General features: G+C 41.8%; 1 protein-coding gene across 1 annotated transcript; it reads left to right on the plus strand.

The window, feature by feature from the left end:
- The first annotated feature begins 2,585 nt into the window (after positions 1 to 2,585).
- saga (S-antigen; retina and pineal gland (arrestin) a) lies at positions 2,586 to 20,095 on the plus strand. The gene is made up of 16 exons (XM_088914957.1): positions 2,586 to 2,659; positions 3,126 to 3,256; positions 4,943 to 5,003; positions 5,983 to 6,027; positions 6,369 to 6,562; positions 7,730 to 7,789; positions 8,822 to 8,889; positions 10,368 to 10,503; positions 12,940 to 13,024; positions 13,600 to 13,672; positions 14,182 to 14,319; positions 14,713 to 14,790; positions 15,994 to 16,017; positions 16,695 to 16,747; positions 17,472 to 17,481; positions 18,375 to 20,095. Exons 2-16 carry the CDS (start codon positions 3,206 to 3,208, stop codon positions 18,472 to 18,474), a joined length of 1,176 nt encoding a protein of 391 aa, XP_088771083.1. The 5' UTR covers positions 2,586 to 2,659; positions 3,126 to 3,205; the 3' UTR covers positions 18,475 to 20,095.
- Positions 20,096 to 21,145: the final 1,050 nt, after the last annotated feature.

Below are 21,145 nucleotides of genomic sequence, written 5' to 3' on the forward strand. Positions count from 1 at the left end.
AAGTTTAGAACCTAAAGTCTATTGATCAGGATCTGTTCCGACTCTTACTTGAACAGAGCCAGGGTATTGGTTTAATCAACATGACTGGTAGCACTCCCACCACCGTTTATGTGAAGTACCACCTCACAGATTAATGGCAAAAATGCCTGTCCTCCAGGGTGAAGATTGAGCTACCCCCGAGTCCCCATGTGTTTTTGGGAGTTGAGGGGCACACCCATTGTACATGGAGCTAATGCCAAAATTAAGTCTTGGCAGGTTCTATGGTGCTCAATGCCCTGTGACTTAATTTTTGCATTTTATTTTGTGCCCAGTGTGGACTCCCCCCTGCTTCATTTTTTTGTATCTTTACTACAAATGTATATTTTTGCAGTTAATTTTTTCCTTAATATATTGGAATTCTTATCTTCAAAAGGCGCTTTAATCTTTAATAGGTACTTTGTTTAAATTCATCCGTTTTGGATTGACAGTATGGAGAAAGTTTAAATAGCATTTCAATGTTATGGCTGCTGTGATGCCGACTGTGGTAAAAGCGTTTTCAGTAGTGCTGTTTCTAAGTGAAAAAACGAATAGGGAACCACTCACCAAAGAGGATGATCGGTTCAGAGATGCTAAATACTTTTAAGTAGGTGGTATCCTGCTCGGAGAGCTCCTGGTCTGTGGCAGCCCACGTGGACTGATTGAGTTACTCATCCCTTGTTTAAAGAGCTCTTTACTACACGTACTTGTCAAAACAAGCGGTGCATATTTGTTACATGCGTGAACTTCCCTCACTAATGCAGACTCCAAGAGTGTGGCTCATTTATCCATTTTCATCATTCTCTCCTTGGCCGTTACCTCGCCTATCCAAATAGAGATATTAAGGGTGTTTATACTATTTTAATTGTGTAATTTATACAAATAAAGTCTTAACATTTTATGCAGTTACAGTAAGTTTATGGTGGGCACAGTATTGATATTGCCATGTGGTTTGCCCTTTCAGTTATGGGTTTTAGTCTTTGCACAAGATTTAACTGTTTTGTAAATTAACAAAAACCTTTCGTAAAAGCTGTTTGGCTGAGCTCATTTGTTCATGTAAATTATTTGTCTACATAACTGCTCCATAATACATTTAGACACAACAGCTTGGATAATAGTGGTGCTGAATTCCATTTGTCACATACTTAGCAATGTGCAGTGCCAAGCTATTTAAATACATCAAGAATGTACCTTAACTCAACTGGTTTATGTCCAGTTACAAGCACTTGAAATGAATCAAAGCTTTTAATTGGATTTTAGTGTCGCTTTACAAGTTTTCACCTACCGGCAGACATTTTGTAATCAAATGTACTCGTATTGTGAGGGATGTGTATCATTAATTCATTGGCAGTTTTGCAACTCACTTGAAATTGGCGGTGGACTGTGGAAGTAGTGTAAACAGACACTAAGCACAATCGCTGTGCAGCATGAAGGATAAGTGAATCTTTGGCATATTCGGCTTTTGAAGCAAAATACTTTTTAGAATGCTACAGCTTGTGAACACAACAGCTTTAGCTCCTCCGTTAAGAACTACTTGAAGTTAATGCTATCTAAACCCAATCTGAATATCAAAAACGTGTTTTAGTAATGTTCAAATCCTTGAAAATGGATGGTCTGTATGCAGCAAATGGGATTGAATGTTACGATTTCAGGCGAAGCATCTTAATACAGATTATTCCATTCTCTTTGTTGTGACATTGCGAGCTTGCAAGTTCTGCTGGGGGCTTTGTCTCATACTTGTTAGATCCTCAGATATGATGTAATGTGGAATCGCAGGAGCTTGTGTTTAGTCCTGCAGTGCCTTCATCACCTGCTATGTGCATGTGCTGTCTGCTTAGGCTGAGCCCTGTATTCCACAGATCAGCAAAGTCTTGAAAATATGTTTGAAGGACAAAGATCCATTGAGATCACAAGAGTGAAGAACCTCAGTAGGGTCTCAAGTAATGTTGACCTAGATGTGTGTAAGGTTTTTGGGATCATAGACTTGTAACTCTATCTTGAAAAAGAATTTGTGTAGTACTTGTCGGTATTGTGAGCAATTTTGTTGTCTGACATTAGTCGGCAAGCCTGAAATGTTGATCTAAACCTGACAGGTATATTTATGGCACATGAGTATCTTAATAAAGCGCTTTGAGAAGCCACCTTTAAAGGCGCTACATAAAATAAAGTTTATTATTAATACGGTTGAGGAAACAGTCTGTGCACGTGTATTGCACTCAAAGCAGACGTTGTAGTCTTCCAAACCTGTGTCCTGGAAATGTAGTGTTTTTATTTTCAAAGCACGGTAAGTATGATTCATATTTGCCCGTGCAGGTTCAGTAGCTTAATGTGGGCAGATTACAGAGCTATTATAGTAGACCCGTGAATGTGATGGCAAGGTGTCTAGCCCCGCTAATCTGATGCACTGCTGACAACAAGGAATGATCCCAATCTGATGAGACTCTTGGAATTATCCTATGGAAAGGCTGCAGAGAGGGGCGGCTCCCCTTGCCTGATGGAGAGTCATGACGTATGAAATCCATATGTCTGGGCTACAAATTGTGGCGACGACTCCGGGCTCAGGTGACAGACTCGCGACTTGTTCAAGGCTTCTGACAGAACGCAGAATCTTCAAAAGGCTTTGCACTTGGTTGGCTCTTCATTGGTGTGTATCTTTCCTTCTGCTGGTGGGGCATCTCGGGGGGGGAAGGCTTCAAAACAGTAGATGTGTGAGGGCAGGAAAGCACCAGAGGGCAGATACCAAGAACTGTTTATCAGTTATGGGTGGAGTATAGGGGGGATATTGTATTAGTCCTAAGTAATAAGAGACTGGAGATTCAATATTCATGAGAAAAGGGAACTGATTGTTATAATTCAGTATTTAGTGATCAACAAATCTTACTTTAGTGAACTGGACATTATTAGAAATCTCAAGTGTCCACCCATTGCTGCAGCAGTAGCTATGAAGGTTAGAAGGGAAACTTTGAGTACTCATTTAGGGCCGTCATTAAAGGTGAGGTGTGTCACAGTCGACACTGAAGAGTGCCAGGACTGGCAAGACTCTGCTATAGACTGGAGAGAAAAGGAGAACTACAGCAAAAGCACCTCAGCTCTTTCTCTTGACCTTTCAGCCGGGATTGTCTGTGCCTCTGGCAAGAACTCCAGCTCGATTTCCCACACAAATCGCCGATCGTCTTAAAGAGCCAGCAGCATGAGCTCTTCCAGGCACATCATCTTTAAGAAGCTGTCTCGGGACAAGTCGGTAAGTGGGTTAAGCACTGTGAAGAGGGCAGCACTAGCCATGTAGCATATTGTGTATACTTTCACTAAGATTCTCTACTGGTGCACTTATGCATGGGAAGAGAACACATCAGTGCACGTTTGGTTCCATGAAGATGCACAAATTTCATTTTGCTTCTTTCCCAGGTGAGGGGCTTCAAGTGGAGTTTGTACGTTGGTGGAAGGGGGTTGCTTTCAGATCAACGAGTGTTTGCTGTGGGACTATAGAGAAATAGATTCCAACGGATTTGATGGTGTGAAGGGCCTCCTTCCACCTAGAGACCTTTCCCTGATGTTCTGTTGATATTACATTAATAAAATCTTAAGTAAATTAATTAAGATTTACTTTTAATTTAAATCTGAGTGTTAAGATGGTATTTAAACGTGGCCAGGGAGTGATATTCCTTGTGGAATTAATTCCAAAGCCCAGGAAATCTTGCACCAGCAGTCTTGTCACCCACAGGTTGGGCTATGTGGCATACATGGCTCCAGCATGACTCAACTGAAGGCTAATCTAAGGAAATCACTAAACAAACGCCCAGCGATTTAAGGCTATTCAAGCCACCAAGAGATTTTGAGAGTCAAATGCAATATATTAATATCATTATCAAACGCGGGCGGACTGACAGTGCAAAGCCTGATATGCATGTTAGATCAGGAGCCAGGAACCCTGGCTGTTTTCAGGATATGTCAATAGTATTCCTTGAAAGGACAGTTCTTGACCCACACACTGTGTAGGATGTTTATTTCTTAATCTGTTCTGTTAAACTCAATAATCACCTTAAGAGACAGATCCAAAACCGCAACATTAGTTTAAGCTGTTGTTAAAATGAGAATGCTTCAGGCCTCAAACACACTGTTGAGAAAGGAACATCTTGACTGGGGAACACTTGGATCTACAGCACTTCTGGGTATACTTTTGATTGGAATTCAAGGCATTTCATATATACAGAGGTTAGAAGGTGTTGGTTTCCACCTCTCAGCTAGTTTGCTCCTTGCTGCTTGTGAGCACTTTTTATTCATTTTTCATATGTTAAACCAGCCATTGCAGTTTGCCACTGGCCTTCTGTTACTTTATAAAAAAATATCTTCCTCCAAGGAAACCGCATTAACAAAAGATAGCATAACCCCTCTCTCTCAGAGCTTTCCTATCCTGTTCCTCGGTCCTCTTGCGTTTCCGTCTAGAGGTGCAGCAGCTATTTCAAACCCTCCAGTCTTCCATTCTTCACTGTGCTGTCCCCTTCATGGACAGAAGCCAGCGATCAGGCTGTATATATTTGGAGAACAATGCCAGACTGAAATCACCTGCCCCAAGGGATGTTCTGTCTGGCACACTGCTTACACTCAAGAGGAAATGGCTTCTTTTTACATGCTCTAAATTTGGACTTTTCTTTGAATCCATGCTCATGGAGATTAGCCTTTTTCTTTGTGTTTAGCTAGGTTTACCTACTACCCAGAATATTTTCCGATGAAAAAACAAAACCTAAATAGATTCCCACACAGTTTTTGTTTTATCCTACTAGTTCAGTGTCAACGCTGTCACGTGTTTTCTTCTTCAGAATGATAGATGCTCACTAGTTCTGTAAGTTAATCACCTTTGTGCACAGTCCTAGTCCTCCCTCTTTGCTAGAAGTCCTGCTTGACCCTCTTTTCTCCTTTGACCCTCCAGGTTGGCGTCTACATGGGCAAGAGGGACTTTGTGGACCATGTTGACTTTGTGGATCCTGTGGGTAAGCTCTCTTTCAAAGGGGAGACCCGGAACTTATGCATTTCAGAGAGTTTTAGGGTGGTGGATAAATTCACATAAGATACTTGTAGTGGTTCTAGTTGCCAGGTCTTCACCTAACTCCCAAATACAATCCTCTTTGGCTTGAAAGCATGTGGACCACTTCTCTTCAATGTGTCTGTGCCAGTAAATTAGAACATTAAATTGCCCCTGTAGCTATGCCTTGGTGAACTCCATCTGGCGGTCATCAGCACTGGCCATCATAATAGGTTTCTTAATGGACAGAAATTAATGGGACCCTGGCTTGCTCTACTGCTAAGATGCTTTCCAGTGCTGGCTGTGAGCCCCTGGTCCATTTGCTGCATGTGGTGTCTCATCACCTCTATCCATCACAAAAGCTGGCTGGATCCTCACTCGAGTTTTCTTGGAACTGATAGCTCGATGCCTTTCATATTGTTGATCTTTTCATAAAGAGATTTCAGGGCAGGGCGGCATGGTGGTGCAGTGGGTAGCATTGCTGCCTCGCTGCACTGGGGCCCTGGGTTTAATTCCCCAAGAACCTGAACTGGAACAAGCAGTTAGAAAACGGTTGGATTTCAAGGCACCCCATTTTCAGTGAAGTTTTACGTGCCCAAGTGCTCACTACTCTCTAAGCAGTTAGACATTACCAGAACCAAGAAACACCAGTCTCTTCTGTATTGAAGTAGGGTGACTAAAGGTTTGTTTGAAGTGTCTGGGGGCTCCATCGTCCCACACACCAGCCTTTTTTTTAATGGTTTTCAGTAGGTTCTCAACGTTTTTTTAAAACCTGTAAAGAATGCCAAATTGCTGTGATGCACAGAATTTAAGTAGAAAATAATTAGAACAATATTTTTTTCTTATTGATACATCTTTGTATCTTGTTGTCTAAATCAAATAACGGCCCTCTATCAGACATTGTACATTTTAAAATATGATGCTGTTCTCTTCCTTCCGTGAATTAGATGGTGTTGTCCTGGTGGACCCTGAGTTGTTAAAAGGAAAAAAAGGTAAGAGTGTGAAGCCCTAAACACTTGTTGGTTTGTTGGAGTTAAGATGGTCTTAACTGATGTTACATTAGCAGGATGTCTAAGGTGCATGTCTTGAGGCAAAAACATAAAAAAGTTTAATTCATTCATTATTAATATTATTCATTATTAATTTCTTGTGGTAAATAAAATCATTCTATACTTTTGTGGAAAAACAAAGCAGAAGTGAAAAGGGTGCTGGCTGTTCTCTCAAGAGCAGGAGCCCTCTTTCCTTTTGTACATGTTCAATGGCTGAGCAGCTAGACTAAAGCCTCCTGTGTTACAGTGTGTTCACCACAGCGACTGTCCCAATCTTCCCCTAGTGTACATCATGCTGTCCTGCACCTTCCGGTACGGGAGGGATGACATGGATGTCATGGGCATCGCCTTCCGCCGGGATATCTACCTGTCCACCCGGCAGGTGTACCCTCCTCTTCAGGACAGGAAGACACACACCAAGACACAAGAGCGCTTGCTGCGCAAGCTCGGTGACAACTCCTACCCCTTCTTCTTCGAGGTGAGGGGCCGGTCGGCGCACGGGAGCACAGGTTCAGGCACTTCGCAATTGCCATGAGTTTTTTAAAAGACATTGAAATGGCCATCAAAATTTCCTTTGTATTCCTGAGCCCATATGGAATTGCTAATGGAGGTGACTCGGCTTTTAATGCTGCAACTCAAGTACCGCACAGGGGCAGGAGATAAACACCAGTGGACAAACTCCTCCCAGACCCTCTCCTATTGGTCTTTCAACACATTGTGCATCCCAGAGTGCTCTAGAGTTAGTGCCAAATGGAGGAGGAGCACGTCTTGCACTAAGTGACTAAAGCCCCACCCAATCCTAGTCCCAGAACACTCAAATGTGCACTGTTACCAGGGTAACCCAGTAATAAGTGGCCTGTTGCAGTTGCTGAGTGGTGTTTGTACTTGTAATAACAGGTGTGACAAAAATGGAACAGGATGACTCTCCAGCAGTTAACATCTAAGGCCCAGGACTGGCCATTCTGCACCTCAAATGTCAGTGTGTCTGCAGGTTTTCATTCCAACTGAGCACTTAACAAGCCTTGTCAGCTGACTGATTATTAATTCAACAGCTTCTTTCTGCTCTTCAAGTGCTGAGACCTAGAAAACCTGCAGACCTACAGTCACCCACATTCTATGCCAGTGATAGAACCTCCTCTCAGTGTATGGCCAGTCATCCAATTAATGGATGTGGAAAACATTTCAATTTCTATTTCTCTATTGTCTGCTCTTTTGTTTTACATATTTGTTTGCTCCTTGCTTTGAAGTTCCAGGGCTTTCTTTGTTTTTTGTTCATGTTGCAATTGCACAATAGGGCTAATGGATTTACCCCTAGTGTCTTCATAATCCCTACCACTTTCCTGGTTTGCTGGTTTCATTCCTTTTCCTATTTACTGACTTGCTGTGATTGACGTTAACATATAAAAAACTTCAAAGAAATTTGCAGAAAACCCTACAGAACACATGCTGTAAGGGTGAAGCTCTCTGTAGGGAAAAAGATTTTAGCATTTTGTAGTATAGCACAGGTTTGTTCAATATTTGAGTCTCAGTGAAACCCACTGTATGCTTTATTATGAATCAAGCATCTGCAAAGATGAATAATCTCCAATAAGTGGCGGGGGTATAACCATAGAGAGCCACAGTAATGAGGTTGTTTCTGTTTCAGTTCCCGGACAATCTGCCTTGTTCCGTTGGTCTGCAGCCGGCTCCTACAGATGCGGGAAAGGTAAGACAGGAATATTCCGGAAGATGAGGGCTCAGTGTGCCTTATGGGGTATCTACACCACAAGGTGGCTTTGTGCTTCTCTTGTTGCTCCCACACCACCAGTAAGTTCCAAGCTTTTTGTTCTTCACACAAGAAAAAATGTTCATCAGCTACCTGCACACTTTTCAAACAACCTAGCTGACCAGTTGCAAGACTGCAGTGTTTCCAAGGCTCTTGTGAGGCCTGACAGTGAGGTTCGGCTTTCCTGCTGGATGGGTGTTGAAGGGTAATGCCAGCGGTGAACTACCAAGAACTCTAGAGCCTGTGGCGTAATAAAAAATATCAGAAAAAGGGGAAGTATAATTTATGTTGAGTCATTTGTTTTGCAAAATTGGGAAGGGCAATAATTTTTTTTATTTCCACTGATTTGGAAGTGTAAATCACTCAGCTTCTCAGCTGGGGCTTCTCTACAGCCCAGGAAAGAATGAGCCGTGTGGACAACATCCTGCAGTACATCCACCCGCAGAGGCGACCGATTCATACGTTTCCAGCTCCTCCGTGCCTTCTGACTTGCACCTCTCAAACAGACTGAGACTGGGTGTTCACATGAAGCTATATTCTCCTCAGAAATCCCAAAGCCTAGGGCATGTGTAATCTTACCAATAGCCTTTATTCTACCTCAACGCCAGGGTGTTGTTTAGGTGCCTAAAGCTTTATTTAACTGATCACTAACTCAAATGGATGAATTCAAATTGAATTGTATGAAAGAAAGAGACACTGATTATCAGCCCATTTTGCTATGTTTATGACATCTAGCTCATAAAACAATTTATTTAGTTTGAATAGTCAAGTTCTGGAGTGTGCTTTCCAAAACAGCTTTAGCTCCAACAGGAATGGAAGAGAAAAGAGAGGGCAGAAAGAGAAGATCAGTCATTCTTCTCTCTCCTTGCTCGTTCCTCCCTTTTCATTCCTAATCCATTTTCCTCCTGCCTGTCCTTCTCTCCAGCTCCTAGCTATGGCATCTGTAACATCTGTTCTCTTCTCTGTCAACAGTACTGCGCTGTGGATTTTGAGATAAAGGCCTTCTGTGCAGATAACCAGGATGACAAGGTTCACAAGCGGTAAGAGCAGATGTAACTATTCTTGTCAGGTTTCTAACCACCCTTGCTCTGCACGAAGTGTCTGAAGTGATTGATGTCCATGGGAAGCTTCTAGCACTGCTAATTGTTCTGGGTTCGATTCCAGACTAGGTTGCGATGGAATGGTTTCCTGTCCAGGGTATATACCCTTTGCTTCTGGGATAGACCCTTGCCTGGGTCTGACAAGTTTCTGATGCTGTTATACAATTTTTGTTAACAAATAAGAGAATTAAAGGAGGATGTCATTTGAACCATCTGGGTCATGTAATAGTTAAATATGTGTCGGTGAATCTATCATATCATCAAGCTACTTCTTGAAGGAGCCCAGAATTTTGGTTGGCTACCCAACTCCTTGGCTGGGAAGCTTGTTCCAGGTAATCCTAGTAAAGAAGCAATTCCTATTCTCCATGCTAATTAAATTTCCTTTCAGCTTCCAAATGTGACCCAGTATCTTTCTGGTCACATATCTGAAATAATGCCCCTGGGTTGACTCTTTATGCCTTAGAATTGCTTGAATCTCTTGTCCTTTGTTCTAGACTGAGAAGCATTAAGTTCTTTAATTTATGATAATCTCCTTAGACTAGGAATCATTTTTGCTCTTCTTTTAACCCTTTTTAAGACTGTAATCTGTTTTATGATATGGTGACCAAAACTGAATTTGGTATTCTAAATACGATCTCAATAATTGCTGTAAAGCTCTTGAGCATAACTTTCCTGGATGCAAATTTACTCTTTTTCTATGCATCTAAACATTCTGTTGGCTTCCCTCATTGTCCTAATGAGGACACAGAAGACTCTACAGACCCCTATCACACTTATTTTCCTGGAGCTCAGAAGCACCCATGTGACGTGTGGTGTACTGCATGGATCACTTTGCACAGATCAGCTGGAATTTGGGGAGTTTCTGTGTTTGATGTGAAACTGTAGTCAGTCCAGCAGGTCAGCCACAGTGGATTTGAGTTTGACAGGAGATCCATCCTTCCCTCCATTTTCTAACTGCTTCATCCAATTCAGGCTTGCAGGGCAAACTGGAGCCCTGGCAAGCAACGGGCATGAGGTGGAATACAGCCTTTACGGGATGCCAGTCTATCGCAGGGCACACACTTGCTCCAGAAACCAATTAACCTATCAGTATGTCTTTGGTCTGTGGGAGGAAAGCAGAGCACCCATAGGAAAACCACGTGAACACAGGGAGAACATACAAATTCCACACAGATAGCACCCCAGGACTGGAATTGAATTCAGGGCCTCAGCACTGTGACGCAGCAATGTTAACCACTGTATCGCTGTGCCACCCTGGACTGGAGCTATGGTGTTTTAATGCTTTCAGACAGTGAGCAACACTAAAAGGGGCCACATCAGTGGGTTAAATTGGTTTAAATGGTGAGGGACTGCCCGACCGCTGCTTACATTAGCATTCACCCCCCACTCTCTCCTCTCCCCGACCTTGCCCTCTCCAGGAGCTCTGTCCGCCTTGCGATCCGCAAGGTGCAGTACGCCCCAGAGCAGAGAGGCCCCCCGCCCAAGGTGGAGACCACCAGAGAGTTCATCATGTCAGACAAGCCCCTGCACGTGGAAGTCAGTCTGGAAAAGGAGGTATGCAGTCTTGTGAAATTCATCTAAAAATTGAAAAAAAGATATTGCGCCAGTGGAAAGACTGCAGAGATGAACATCCTGAATGGTTAGTGTAAGGTGATTTATTAGTGAATGCTTGCAGCAGACCTGTGAGGCTCTGACTGACGTCAAATGGGCCTTCTCAAAAAGCAGCTCGGACTCCTTCTGCCAGCCAGATGAGTCTGATGGATACACTCCGCAGACAGTCTGCACCAGTGTGGGGTTCACCTGATCTCTTGCAAGATATGATTCTGGCTTGGTTTTTGTGTCTGACAAAAGCAGGCAAAACAGAATGGTTGCTACCTATATTTTCTGATTTTAAGGTGAATGGAATTGGAAGATTTGAACTTAATGTGTAGGTTGAGAAGAAGAAAGCAGTTCCACAAATGTTTTTTTTTGTCAATTTAAAAAAAAACCAAATGCAAAAAGACAAAGGAAATGGCCTTTACCTCACGCCACACAACCCTCCCCCCTCCCACTCATCCAACATAGGACTCCCACAATCCAGTCACACAGTGACACTGGCGTCCCCCTGAAACCAGTGTTGACTGTCAGCAGCAGCAATCCAAACCTCCACTGCCCCCTGCTGGCACCATGGATCCTAGCAGACAAACATTTCATAGAAATCTCATGAAAGAGAAGCCAGGATCCAATGATGCCTGGACAGCCCGTGAGGTTGGTTTCAGCTCCTATGACAGATTGGCCCAGATTGGAATCACTAAGATAGAGTTACAGAGTGGCTGGGTTGACTGCCATTAAGAATACAATTCTGCCTAGTACTTTGCATTATGAAATTGGCACAGTGTCTAAGCAGTGAATTTAATTCTTTTCAAGCCAGGTTGATTTCCAATGCCAAAGCCTCTGAAAAAAAGAGTGTTGTGGAACACACTCTAGAGCAGTTAACTCCGTGTGCAATTCATTATTTTTTGAAGATGGGATTTATGCAGCTGTGATGTAACAAACATATCTTGCTTAAAATTAAGTCATTTCTCCAATTTAGCTTTAAACTGTGTCCAAAAAGTGTGATTCTGTAATAGTACAGTATTAAAACAATGATTAGCTTGAAACTGTCTCTCAAAAGTGTCATCCATTTGTTGTGTGGTATTAAAATACCAGTGGGGAAACTGTGGTCATTTTAAAGTTTAAACCAATCTGCAAGAATCCGCATGATGATTTGATAGTGACATGGTAAGTGTCTCCTCATTGTGTACCACAGAACAAAAAGTGAGAAGTAGAGTCAGTTCTGGAGAATGATTTATTTCTAGCTGAAAGGAAAGCAAATTATTTGGCTGAGGGGTTAAACAAATGCATTTTATCTACCACTCCCAGATCAGACTTACTTCCTTTATTGTCCCAGATGGGAAATTTGCTTTGCAGGCAGGTAAAAGACATAACACAATACACAATGCATTTCACGCTATGACCCTGTTAACAAATAAGAAACATGCTTTCATAAAACAAGTTAGCTGCTTAAGTAATCTTCCCAATTTACAGAAAAACAAAGAAACAGTGTGTGAAATAAGTAAGATGCAGACAAGATGAAAAACTAAAGTAAAATATACAGTAAAATCAGTTGTTCAAATTAAGCAGGTTAATAACACAGGGAATAAAGGTTAACTTAGTTCTATTGTGCTGAAATCTGGGTCGTTTAACTTCCTGACTTCATGATGGAGGGAGCTTAAATTTGCTGTGCAAAGGGCGGTCATGACAGTCGGTAATTATCCTGGCCCTCTGCACTGCTACAAGTAGTTTGATGTAGATGTCTGGCCGCTGTAGCTGTTGTGCACCAATGAGTTTGCTGGCTGTTTTCACCATCCTGCTCAGTCTGTTTCTATTCACCTTACCAAACCAGGCTACCACAGTGAATGATAGAACAGATACAATTAAAGTTCTATAGTTTTACAGACATGCAATTACTCTACTACAATTAGTGCTGTAGATGTCTGCGGCTCGACATTCATCGCCGTTGACTTTTAGTTCTAACAGGAGTTTATACAGGAAACTAAACTATCTGCTTTGAAATTCAAAGGAATGTAAGGTGAAACACATGCATTTTTCTCCTGACCTTTTATTTAGTTCCCCACTGTCTTTGTCATCTCATGCAGAGCAGGTTCAAAATCTATGCAGGCTACTTGCAGAGGAAAAAAGCAATAAGAAAACAGGGCTTCTCAAGGCTGATGTCCCAGTCACACAATCTCAAATTTCTTAAATTTTAACGCTTATTCCAATTTGTTTTTTTAACATGAAAATTGGTGTTATTTGTAAAATCTGTGTTACTAGTAAAATGATATTGCAGTACTGGGGTGCAGGAGTGTTTCCCAGGCAAACAAAACAGTTGCAACAAAACTGAAAAAAGGAAGAATACGTTTATAGGAATAAAAATGATGAACCTCTTTCTCTTCTCTCCTTTGTCTCCAGACATACTATCATGGAGAGCCCATCAATGTTCATGTCGCCATTAATAACAGCTCCAACAAGACAGTAAAGAACATAACTTTAACAGGTGAGGACATGTGTTAGGGTGTTGGTTCAGGTCTGTTAAATAATATACGTGTATGACACCATGTTCCAATTATTCCTGACACCGTGTCTCAGCCATGATGTGCCTGTTTGTCTCAAGGAATGGTTTATACTTCTGATACAAGACAACAGCAGTAGGACAAAAGGCCTATATTAAAGTGTTCAGTTAGCGTTAATGGCACATGATAGAATCATGCCCATGATGCTGAAGAATGAGATAACAGCATAAGAAAGGTTATTTTCCACCCATTTACAGCATTTGGTTGCGGGGAGGGACTGGACAATCTCATCCAGCCTTTTCTCAAAGGACGTCAGGATATCAGCTTCATAGATGTTGCTTTTTAGCTTGTTCCAGACTCCTACAACCCTCTGTGCAAAGAAGTGCCTTCTGTTCTTGGTCGTGCATACATTTCCACTTAGTTGCCACCTGTGGCACCTGGTTCATGTTTCCCTATTGAAATCAATGAGAGGGCTGTGGAGACGCGGTCTCTTCAGTGAGCCTGCTAGGCCGATGCCAGCTAGCTGCGACTGACCTTGTTCTGTGCTCTGTTTTCTCAGTGGAGCAGGTCACCAATGTGGTGCTGTATTCCAACGATAAGTATGTCAAGCCCGTGGCTATGGAGGAACCCAGGTGACTATCCTTAACAGAAATGTGTACCTTCATAAAAGGATATGATAAGAGAATACCTTCCAGCAGTAATCTTAATAATAAAATAGAAATTACTAGAAAATACTAGGATTACAAGGCATTCTTTCCATAGAGGACTACAGCATTGGATCTGCCTGTTTCGAAGCCAATAAGATTTGAAAATAAACCAACTAAAAAGTATTAAAGCAAAGAAACCTCATTTAGCTAGATGCATTAAGTATTGCGGCTTCAGATGAAAGGTACCAAACTATTGCCTTTAACTGTGGCTTTCAGAAGAACCATGTAGAGTTCAGGGTTACACTGGGCACAGAGAGAGGTGGCACTTGTCCTCACTGAGACAGAGCAGCCCCTCTCCTGTCCAGGCAAAGAAAACAATTTGCTGGAGCTGTTTCTGTCTCTATAGTTAGTTAAATGTGCTCACAGCTAAACTTTCTGCTATCTTGCCCTGTGATCGTGCTCCAGCTCTAACATGGCTTTCTGTGGTGTGCCAGTGACCACGTGCCTCCTGGCACCAGCCTCAAGAAGGTCTACACTCTGCTGCCGCTATTGGCTAACAACCGGGAGAGGCGGGGCCTGTCCCTTGATGGGAAACTGAAGCACGAAGACACCAATTTGGCTTCTACCAGCATGTGAGTGGACAAAACCGCCAGGACAGTGTGTCCCAGTCCTTCACTGGCACTGAGGCCACACAGCAGGAGGTGGCACAATAGCACTCCATTAAGGACTGTCACATCACTGTTCGTGTCAAAGAGTTGGTCTTTCAAAATGGTAAAATAACAGCAGGCCACTTCATGTGCTTTTACTAAAATGTTTCATTATAAAACAGCAGCTCTCTAAGCATCTGTCTCCAATGTGTCACTACTTAGGGGATAGAACAGAGCACTACACTGATTTATTCTGAGGCTTAATTAACTAAAGGTTAATTGGCTTCTGGGAAAAGAACAACTGACAACATGCGGTGACGTGGATGGAGGAGCTGTCCTTCCTGTGAGGGCTAATGGATTTCCTTCCCCATCCTGCAGAGTGAAGGAAGGTATCCTGAAGGAGATCCTGGGAATCCTGGTGGCCTACAGGATTGTGGTGAAGATCATTGCTGGCGGGTGTGTAGACTGGGGACTCGGCTGATCCAGACAGGCAGGACAGTCCCCAGCAGTACTGCAGCTCCAGTGGTAGTAGAACCAGGATGACGAGTAACACATTGACACACAAGTTTTTTTTTAAATGCGAGTTTCATATCAGTACAGAAATGGAAAGTTTAGAATAAGGGTTTTTTTTTCCTCTGCCTTCAAGACACTGCACTGGTAGATGAGAACAGATGAAATAATGACTGGAATACGAACTGCCCTGCAGCTCCTTCCTTAACCACCTCACACACAGCCTCATAGGACAAAACCGTTTCATCTCTTTTTCTTAAAATTAACAAACTTTAAGTAGCAGGCTCATATTACCATTTAATAAGAAATGTTAGCACCGATAGTAATGACACTTTCGCTTGTGGAAAAAATGTGATTTAAATTTACTTTATTGCTATGGCTTTCCATGTTCCTCATGATTTGGAAGCACCAGCTACACTTTAATCTAAATCACTGCTTGAACCCTCATAAAAGGCCTAGCTTAAGGACAGCAGGTATGACTTCTTGGCACACCGCTCTTCCAGAATGTAGAGAGTGACCTTTTTTGGCAGAGCTTAGTGTAAGATGTAACTGAAGAGTGACACCTTTTGCCAGGACTCCAAGCGGCGATCAAGACAGCAGCAGAGGGAGGCTGACAGTTTGGTACAGTGGTGCTGCAGTATGATGCTGTGCACCTCAGGTCCTGGCAGGCGCCTGAGAGACAGCAGGTCACATCTGCTAGCAAATTGAATCTGCAGCAGATCTTAAGCCATCAGTTAGGGTCATGAGTGTGCAGCAGACGCACATATTCGACCAGGCAGTTCCATCCTTCCCAGCCCTGCAGGCCCTCCATTTAACTGATGGTTTACTGTATCTTAGTCATATACTGGTTGTTCATTTAGGTCTTTTGCACTTTAATACTCTAAATACAGTACCTACCTCATTAAAGGTACAGTTACTTCTGAAACACCTGAGAGCCAGGTTACCAGTATTACTCTTATGTGGTTAATGAAATGATTGGAGCCACTGTGTAACTGAGAGCTCAGTTTGGGCTCTCCAGGAACTGAATTTGACACCATTGCTCTAGAATCTCAGAAATGTGTGATAAGGCTTTGTTGTGAAAACCATCTACTGTAGGTTCATGTCTGATTGAATAGAGGTTTAAAGCTGCTTTTGTCTTTTGCTTTGTAGGATTGTGGGAGATATGGGTGCCAGGCAAGTTGTTCAATATTTTCTCTTCAGTGTATGCCCTTTTTTTGTAGTTTATTGAAAGGCAGTTATTGATTCAAAAACTCAAAGATAAAAAAAAGTTTTTCTACTGCAAAACAAATACTTCTTGGTCAATACCTACTGTCAAAAAATGTCTTTTCTCTAAGAGAAGTAACCTAAGGATGTATAATATATGTTGTTTTTATTGCCCAAAATGTGATGTGACTGTTATTTCCAGTTTGAGCAAACCAAAATGCATCATTCAGAGGTCACTGCTGAGAAAAAAAGTACTGAATGTTTTTAAGACCTATTGTTCTGTTCTGTGAGGGTAGTGTCCTGTACCTTTATTGATTGTAAATTGAAGTCTCTCCTGGGGAACTTTGGGATAAAATTGAGATGACTTGATCACACTTTAGTTCGGGGGTTGCAGAATATGTAAATAGATAAGACAGATGCAACTTTTCCCAAATGGCCCTAGAATTAGGGTAATGGTTCAGGACTGGGGTTTATTCCTAACATGCAAATAATCTACAGTAGAAGGTGGTGATTATATTATCTTTATCACTCTGTTAATATATCCCATCTATAACATGTTTATAAATGACATTTGCAACCCCTAATTTGTTGCATAAAAAACTGTAACTGGTGACTCCAGGTCTCTAATCTGAGTCTCTGCTTTCCAGTGAGATTGGGCTGGAAGTGCCTTTCAGGCTGATGCATCCTAAACCTGAATCCGGTACGTTGCTGATCAAATAAAGCAGCTAATGATACTCAGTGGAATTAAAAACAAGCTTGATGGTTTTCAAATCGGAAATGGAGTAAAAATGTGCGAAGGCTCCTGTTGCTTAGCTGTGTATCGGCTTGCTGTCAGCAAGAAAATGAGCCTGGGTGCAAGCTGGGAGTGAGTCTAAGACTGGGGCAGCAAAAGAGAATGTCTGAGTGGAGCAAATAATATGTTATGAAAGGCCAATAGAAAGAAAAGCATTTTGAGCCCCATAGATTGTCCCCTAGTCCTTGCATGAAAGTGTCTATAATTGTTTTTATTACTGGTACCTGATTATTGCAAACAAGTAAATCGCTCCACCTGTGACTAGTATGATGTGTTACAAGGGCAGACATGCTGTGGGTGGGCTGGTCGCAGAGCAGTTACACACGGGGACGTTGGGGAAAAAATACAATCGATCTGTTAGAGATAAGAGGTCTGCTCCCTTTCACAGTTCTTATTTACTCTAAGGTCTAAAGCTTTGCTGTGAAACGTACAGGGTTGGTTCAGAATTCACATTCACGCCAATCATCCTGTTAAGCTGAAGGGCAAATTAATAAAAAGTGCGGGAGAGAACAATTTGTATGAGAGTGATAGATGTAATCCTTCATTGTTGAGCTCCAATGCAATTTCTTGCTCTCTAATTTGTTTTCCCTTTTCTCTTTTTTTTCTGCTTCAATTGGCATCTTACACGCAGTGAAAGAAAGGTAAAGAATCAGTGATGTTTCCACTAAGCTCTGCCAATTGCTGTTTCCCATTACAAGTACTGTGAGACAGATTTCATATTGGAGTGTTCAAGTAGAACAGGACTTCACCCCCTTAATTGTTTTACTGAGTTTCCATTCAAGGCTTCTTCAGGGGAGTTGATAGTCCAAAATGGACACTGGAAACCACTGTTGTGTTGATCTGTAGATCATAAAGGGGCACCAGAGACACCGCACCGCTTTAAACACCACATAAATCTGAAATATCAGTTCCAGAAATAATTCATAAGTTCTCCACACCTGAGACTGACATTGAACCTTGTGTAATTTGCTGTTACTGTTACCCTTTGCAATTAAAACTGCTGAGGTGTAGGAAACCAATTCATGATGGCAGCAGAGGAACTGGCCACTATCAAAAATGAGTTGACTTGCTGCTGTGTGACCACCCAGCTTTAATGTCTTCCTTTCTGTCTTCACTGTCCAGTTTTATTTTAAAAGCAACTGCTAGTACTTGCAGCAACAGCCCATTACAATGACTTTTGTTTGTGAAAAGAGAAATGTAGGCTAAATGTGATAATGTAGGCTAAAAGGAAGTTATTTAAAGTATCATTTTTTTTTAGAACTCAAGGAGCTCAAGGAAAACTGGACTTTTCCCCAGACACATAAAAGGGGTCTTTTCATGCAGATGTTTTTTCCTGTTATATAAACTGCCCGGTGGCTTGTATCCTGTTTTGTGTCTTTGTTTTCACTTCCTTCTCTCGTTGTTTCTATCTTGTGATCATGTTGTTGGCAGCTCTTAAAAAAACGGATTACATGGGGGGGGGGAGGCAGATCATAAAAGCCACTTCTTTCCAGGCCGCGCAGTCTGGTCTAAACTGTATGGTGTCTCCCGGCAGCGAGCTGGAAGAGGACATGGTGTTCGAGGAGTTCAAGAGATCCTACTTGAAGGGTATGGTGGAGGATGAAGAGGAAGGCAACATCTCCCCCGCAGAATGAGAGCTGCCAGGGCAAGAGGGCACTGCAGCTGACATAGTGGACATGCCCGTCCTCTTTAATATCTAGAGAATTTAGGTAGCGAGAGCCTGTGGTTGCACTTTATATCAGTATTCCAGGGAGTGAGTATCAGAACGTGACAGGCTGTGGTGTAGTTAAACAATCCAAGGGCCACGGACTTACTGGTCGGTGTGACCAGCTGGTCAGTAACAGCAGCGCGCCAACGTCTTTTCGCCTGTTCCATCCATTTGTTTATATAAATAACGACATGAAAAACAAAGAAACTTTCTCTGGCTCGTCATCTTCTGCCAGTCAGTCCGTTCAGCTTGTCAGCTTTCTTCCAGTGCCCTAGTGTTATCTCAGCTCCTCTTTCTGGCTCCTTCAGACACCTGCTAGTCAGACAGCTGGCGTTTAAATAGAGAGGAGCTCAGCTGTCGTTTGTCCAGGACATAACCCACAGCTGACTCCTTTTATGCTCAAGCTGACTGCCACTCAGTCATCCAGGCACAAGGACTTTTTCTGAATTCTACAGTAGGTTCAGACATTTGTTCAGATAACTTGCTATCTGCAAGTGTTTGCCACTGAAAGAGAATATAGGATATATATAATAGGATTTCAGTAATGTTATTCTCCGGGTTGTGTAGCTCTCTCAGCAATGACCTGAATGACTGTATCCTCCTGGGGATTCTGGGGGCTAACTGTGGAATTTGGCATGTGGAGGGCTGGCATGGGGCAGGTTTCCCAGATCTCTTTAAAGGAAGAGCTGGGAAATGCTGTTACACTGGCCCAATTAAACCAGCAGGCAGCTGGATTGGAATGACAAATGGCAAACATACTCTGCTGCACCAGGACTGGATAGCCCCGCAGAGGACAAATGATAGGACAACATTTTAGATGCCGCAGTCTGCTACAGTTCTGAGAGTGCTGAGCTGGTACTCCAGTCTCCCCAGTTTTGGAAAGTGAGTTTTGTGACAGGAGATTAGTGGGGAGTATGCTGTAACTCAACAACAGCATGAGCACAAAAAAGGGTAGTGATGTTGAGATAAACCACAGAAAGTTAATGACCTTTACAACAGGAATAAGAAGTATCTTAATTGTAGAGCGTGTACAAGAATGGTATCAGTACAGTTGTCTTATAAAAAAAGTGTGCAAAATAAGACCTAAATTAAAACAGAAATCCTATACCTTCACCTTAATTTCTAGGTTTGTTTTGGGTGATCTGGAGAAGATGTGACCATCTGTATGAGAGCTCTTTGCTGCACTCTGACTGTAGTAAATATATTAAAACTGCAGGAGTTAAGTTATTGTAGATATCTTGGCTGCATCAAGTGTTATGAAGATGTAGTGTATATGGGAGAGAAAGCTGTTAACTCTTACAGACCTGTAGTGCTATTTTACCTAAGGTAACAGAGTAAAGTCCAGTAGCACTGCCTGTTATTGTATGGAGTCTGTTAAGTGTAAAGCCATCCCAGATCACGTCTGAATTATTGATGGTGGAGTGCTATCTGATGGCGTTCCTCCATTCCTTTTACTTTATCTGTAATGTATTATTTTTCATTCATAAATCTCCCAGAGCTTTTACCTGCATGGTCTGTAATGGCTTTTCTTTTTTAATAAAGGTTTATTATAATGAGCACAATTTTGCTGATGTCTTTAGTACAGTGTTCTTGCACAGATTCATTAATGGTTGTTAAAGAGTGTCTTGTCAAAAAGCACAACACATTCTGATGCATATGCGAAGGACGTATATCAAGAAACTGCACAAGAAACAAGCATTTTTAAGAGCACCAATTCAGTATCTGAGATACAGAAAATCCCTGTTTGGAGTACGTAAAACTTGCAAAAACCAGAAAATAACATGGTCAATAACATTAATCTGTGGTCTCTTTCTTTACATCCTATTTTATGAAGTTGAAATGTGTTGTCATGTCCCACAATGTGACTGGAATTAAAAAATACAGCAAACTAAGCTGTCAGCTGTCAAGACTAAGAGTCATGTTAATTACCATGCCATTAACAATCATGATACTTGCTGTTGAGGGAAATGGATATCTGTATACCTAGGGTCTCCTGTTAAGAGGGAAACTGTCATTGAACAAATTCATTACAATTTAAATTATAAGGTCAATTTTAAGTTGTGATATAGAGGGTTTGGATAATGTGTGTTAATTTATTATTCATTAATTGTCTTTCACGTTTTAATTTATTGTGTAGAAGTTATTCTGGTCGTCAATTCCAGTGGCAACACTAAATTTTGAAATAAGAAAAGGGTTTTAGTTCCATGAAATAACAATAGGTCTATCAGTAAAAATGAATAAGACCTGAGATACTTCATGATCCACTGGACACGAGAAAGGAATACAGTTAGGAATGCGTGTGATCTTGTAGTGGCTCTCTCTCACTTCCATCAGGACACTTAGTATTTTGTATTTTAAAAATGATACATGAAGAAAGTGAACATTTATAGAACTGCTAGAGTAATATGTCACTGAATTGATTGTAGGACTGGTGCTGCATTTTCTTCACAAACAAGTAGGTTACAGGTCATATTGTATTTTTATTGTGAATTTGATATCACTCTGACTTTTTAATCATTTGTGTTTCAATGTATCATAAGAATATGTACTAGAAGACCTGCTGTAATGCAAAGGGAAAAGGTTGTGCTTTATTTCCA

The sequence above is a fragment of the Atractosteus spatula genome, chromosome 4 (genome assembly GCF_055471065.1).
Source record: "Atractosteus spatula isolate fAtrSpa1 chromosome 4, fAtrSpa1.hap1, whole genome shotgun sequence".
Classification (NCBI taxonomy): Eukaryota; Metazoa; Chordata; class Actinopteri; order Semionotiformes; family Lepisosteidae; genus Atractosteus; species Atractosteus spatula.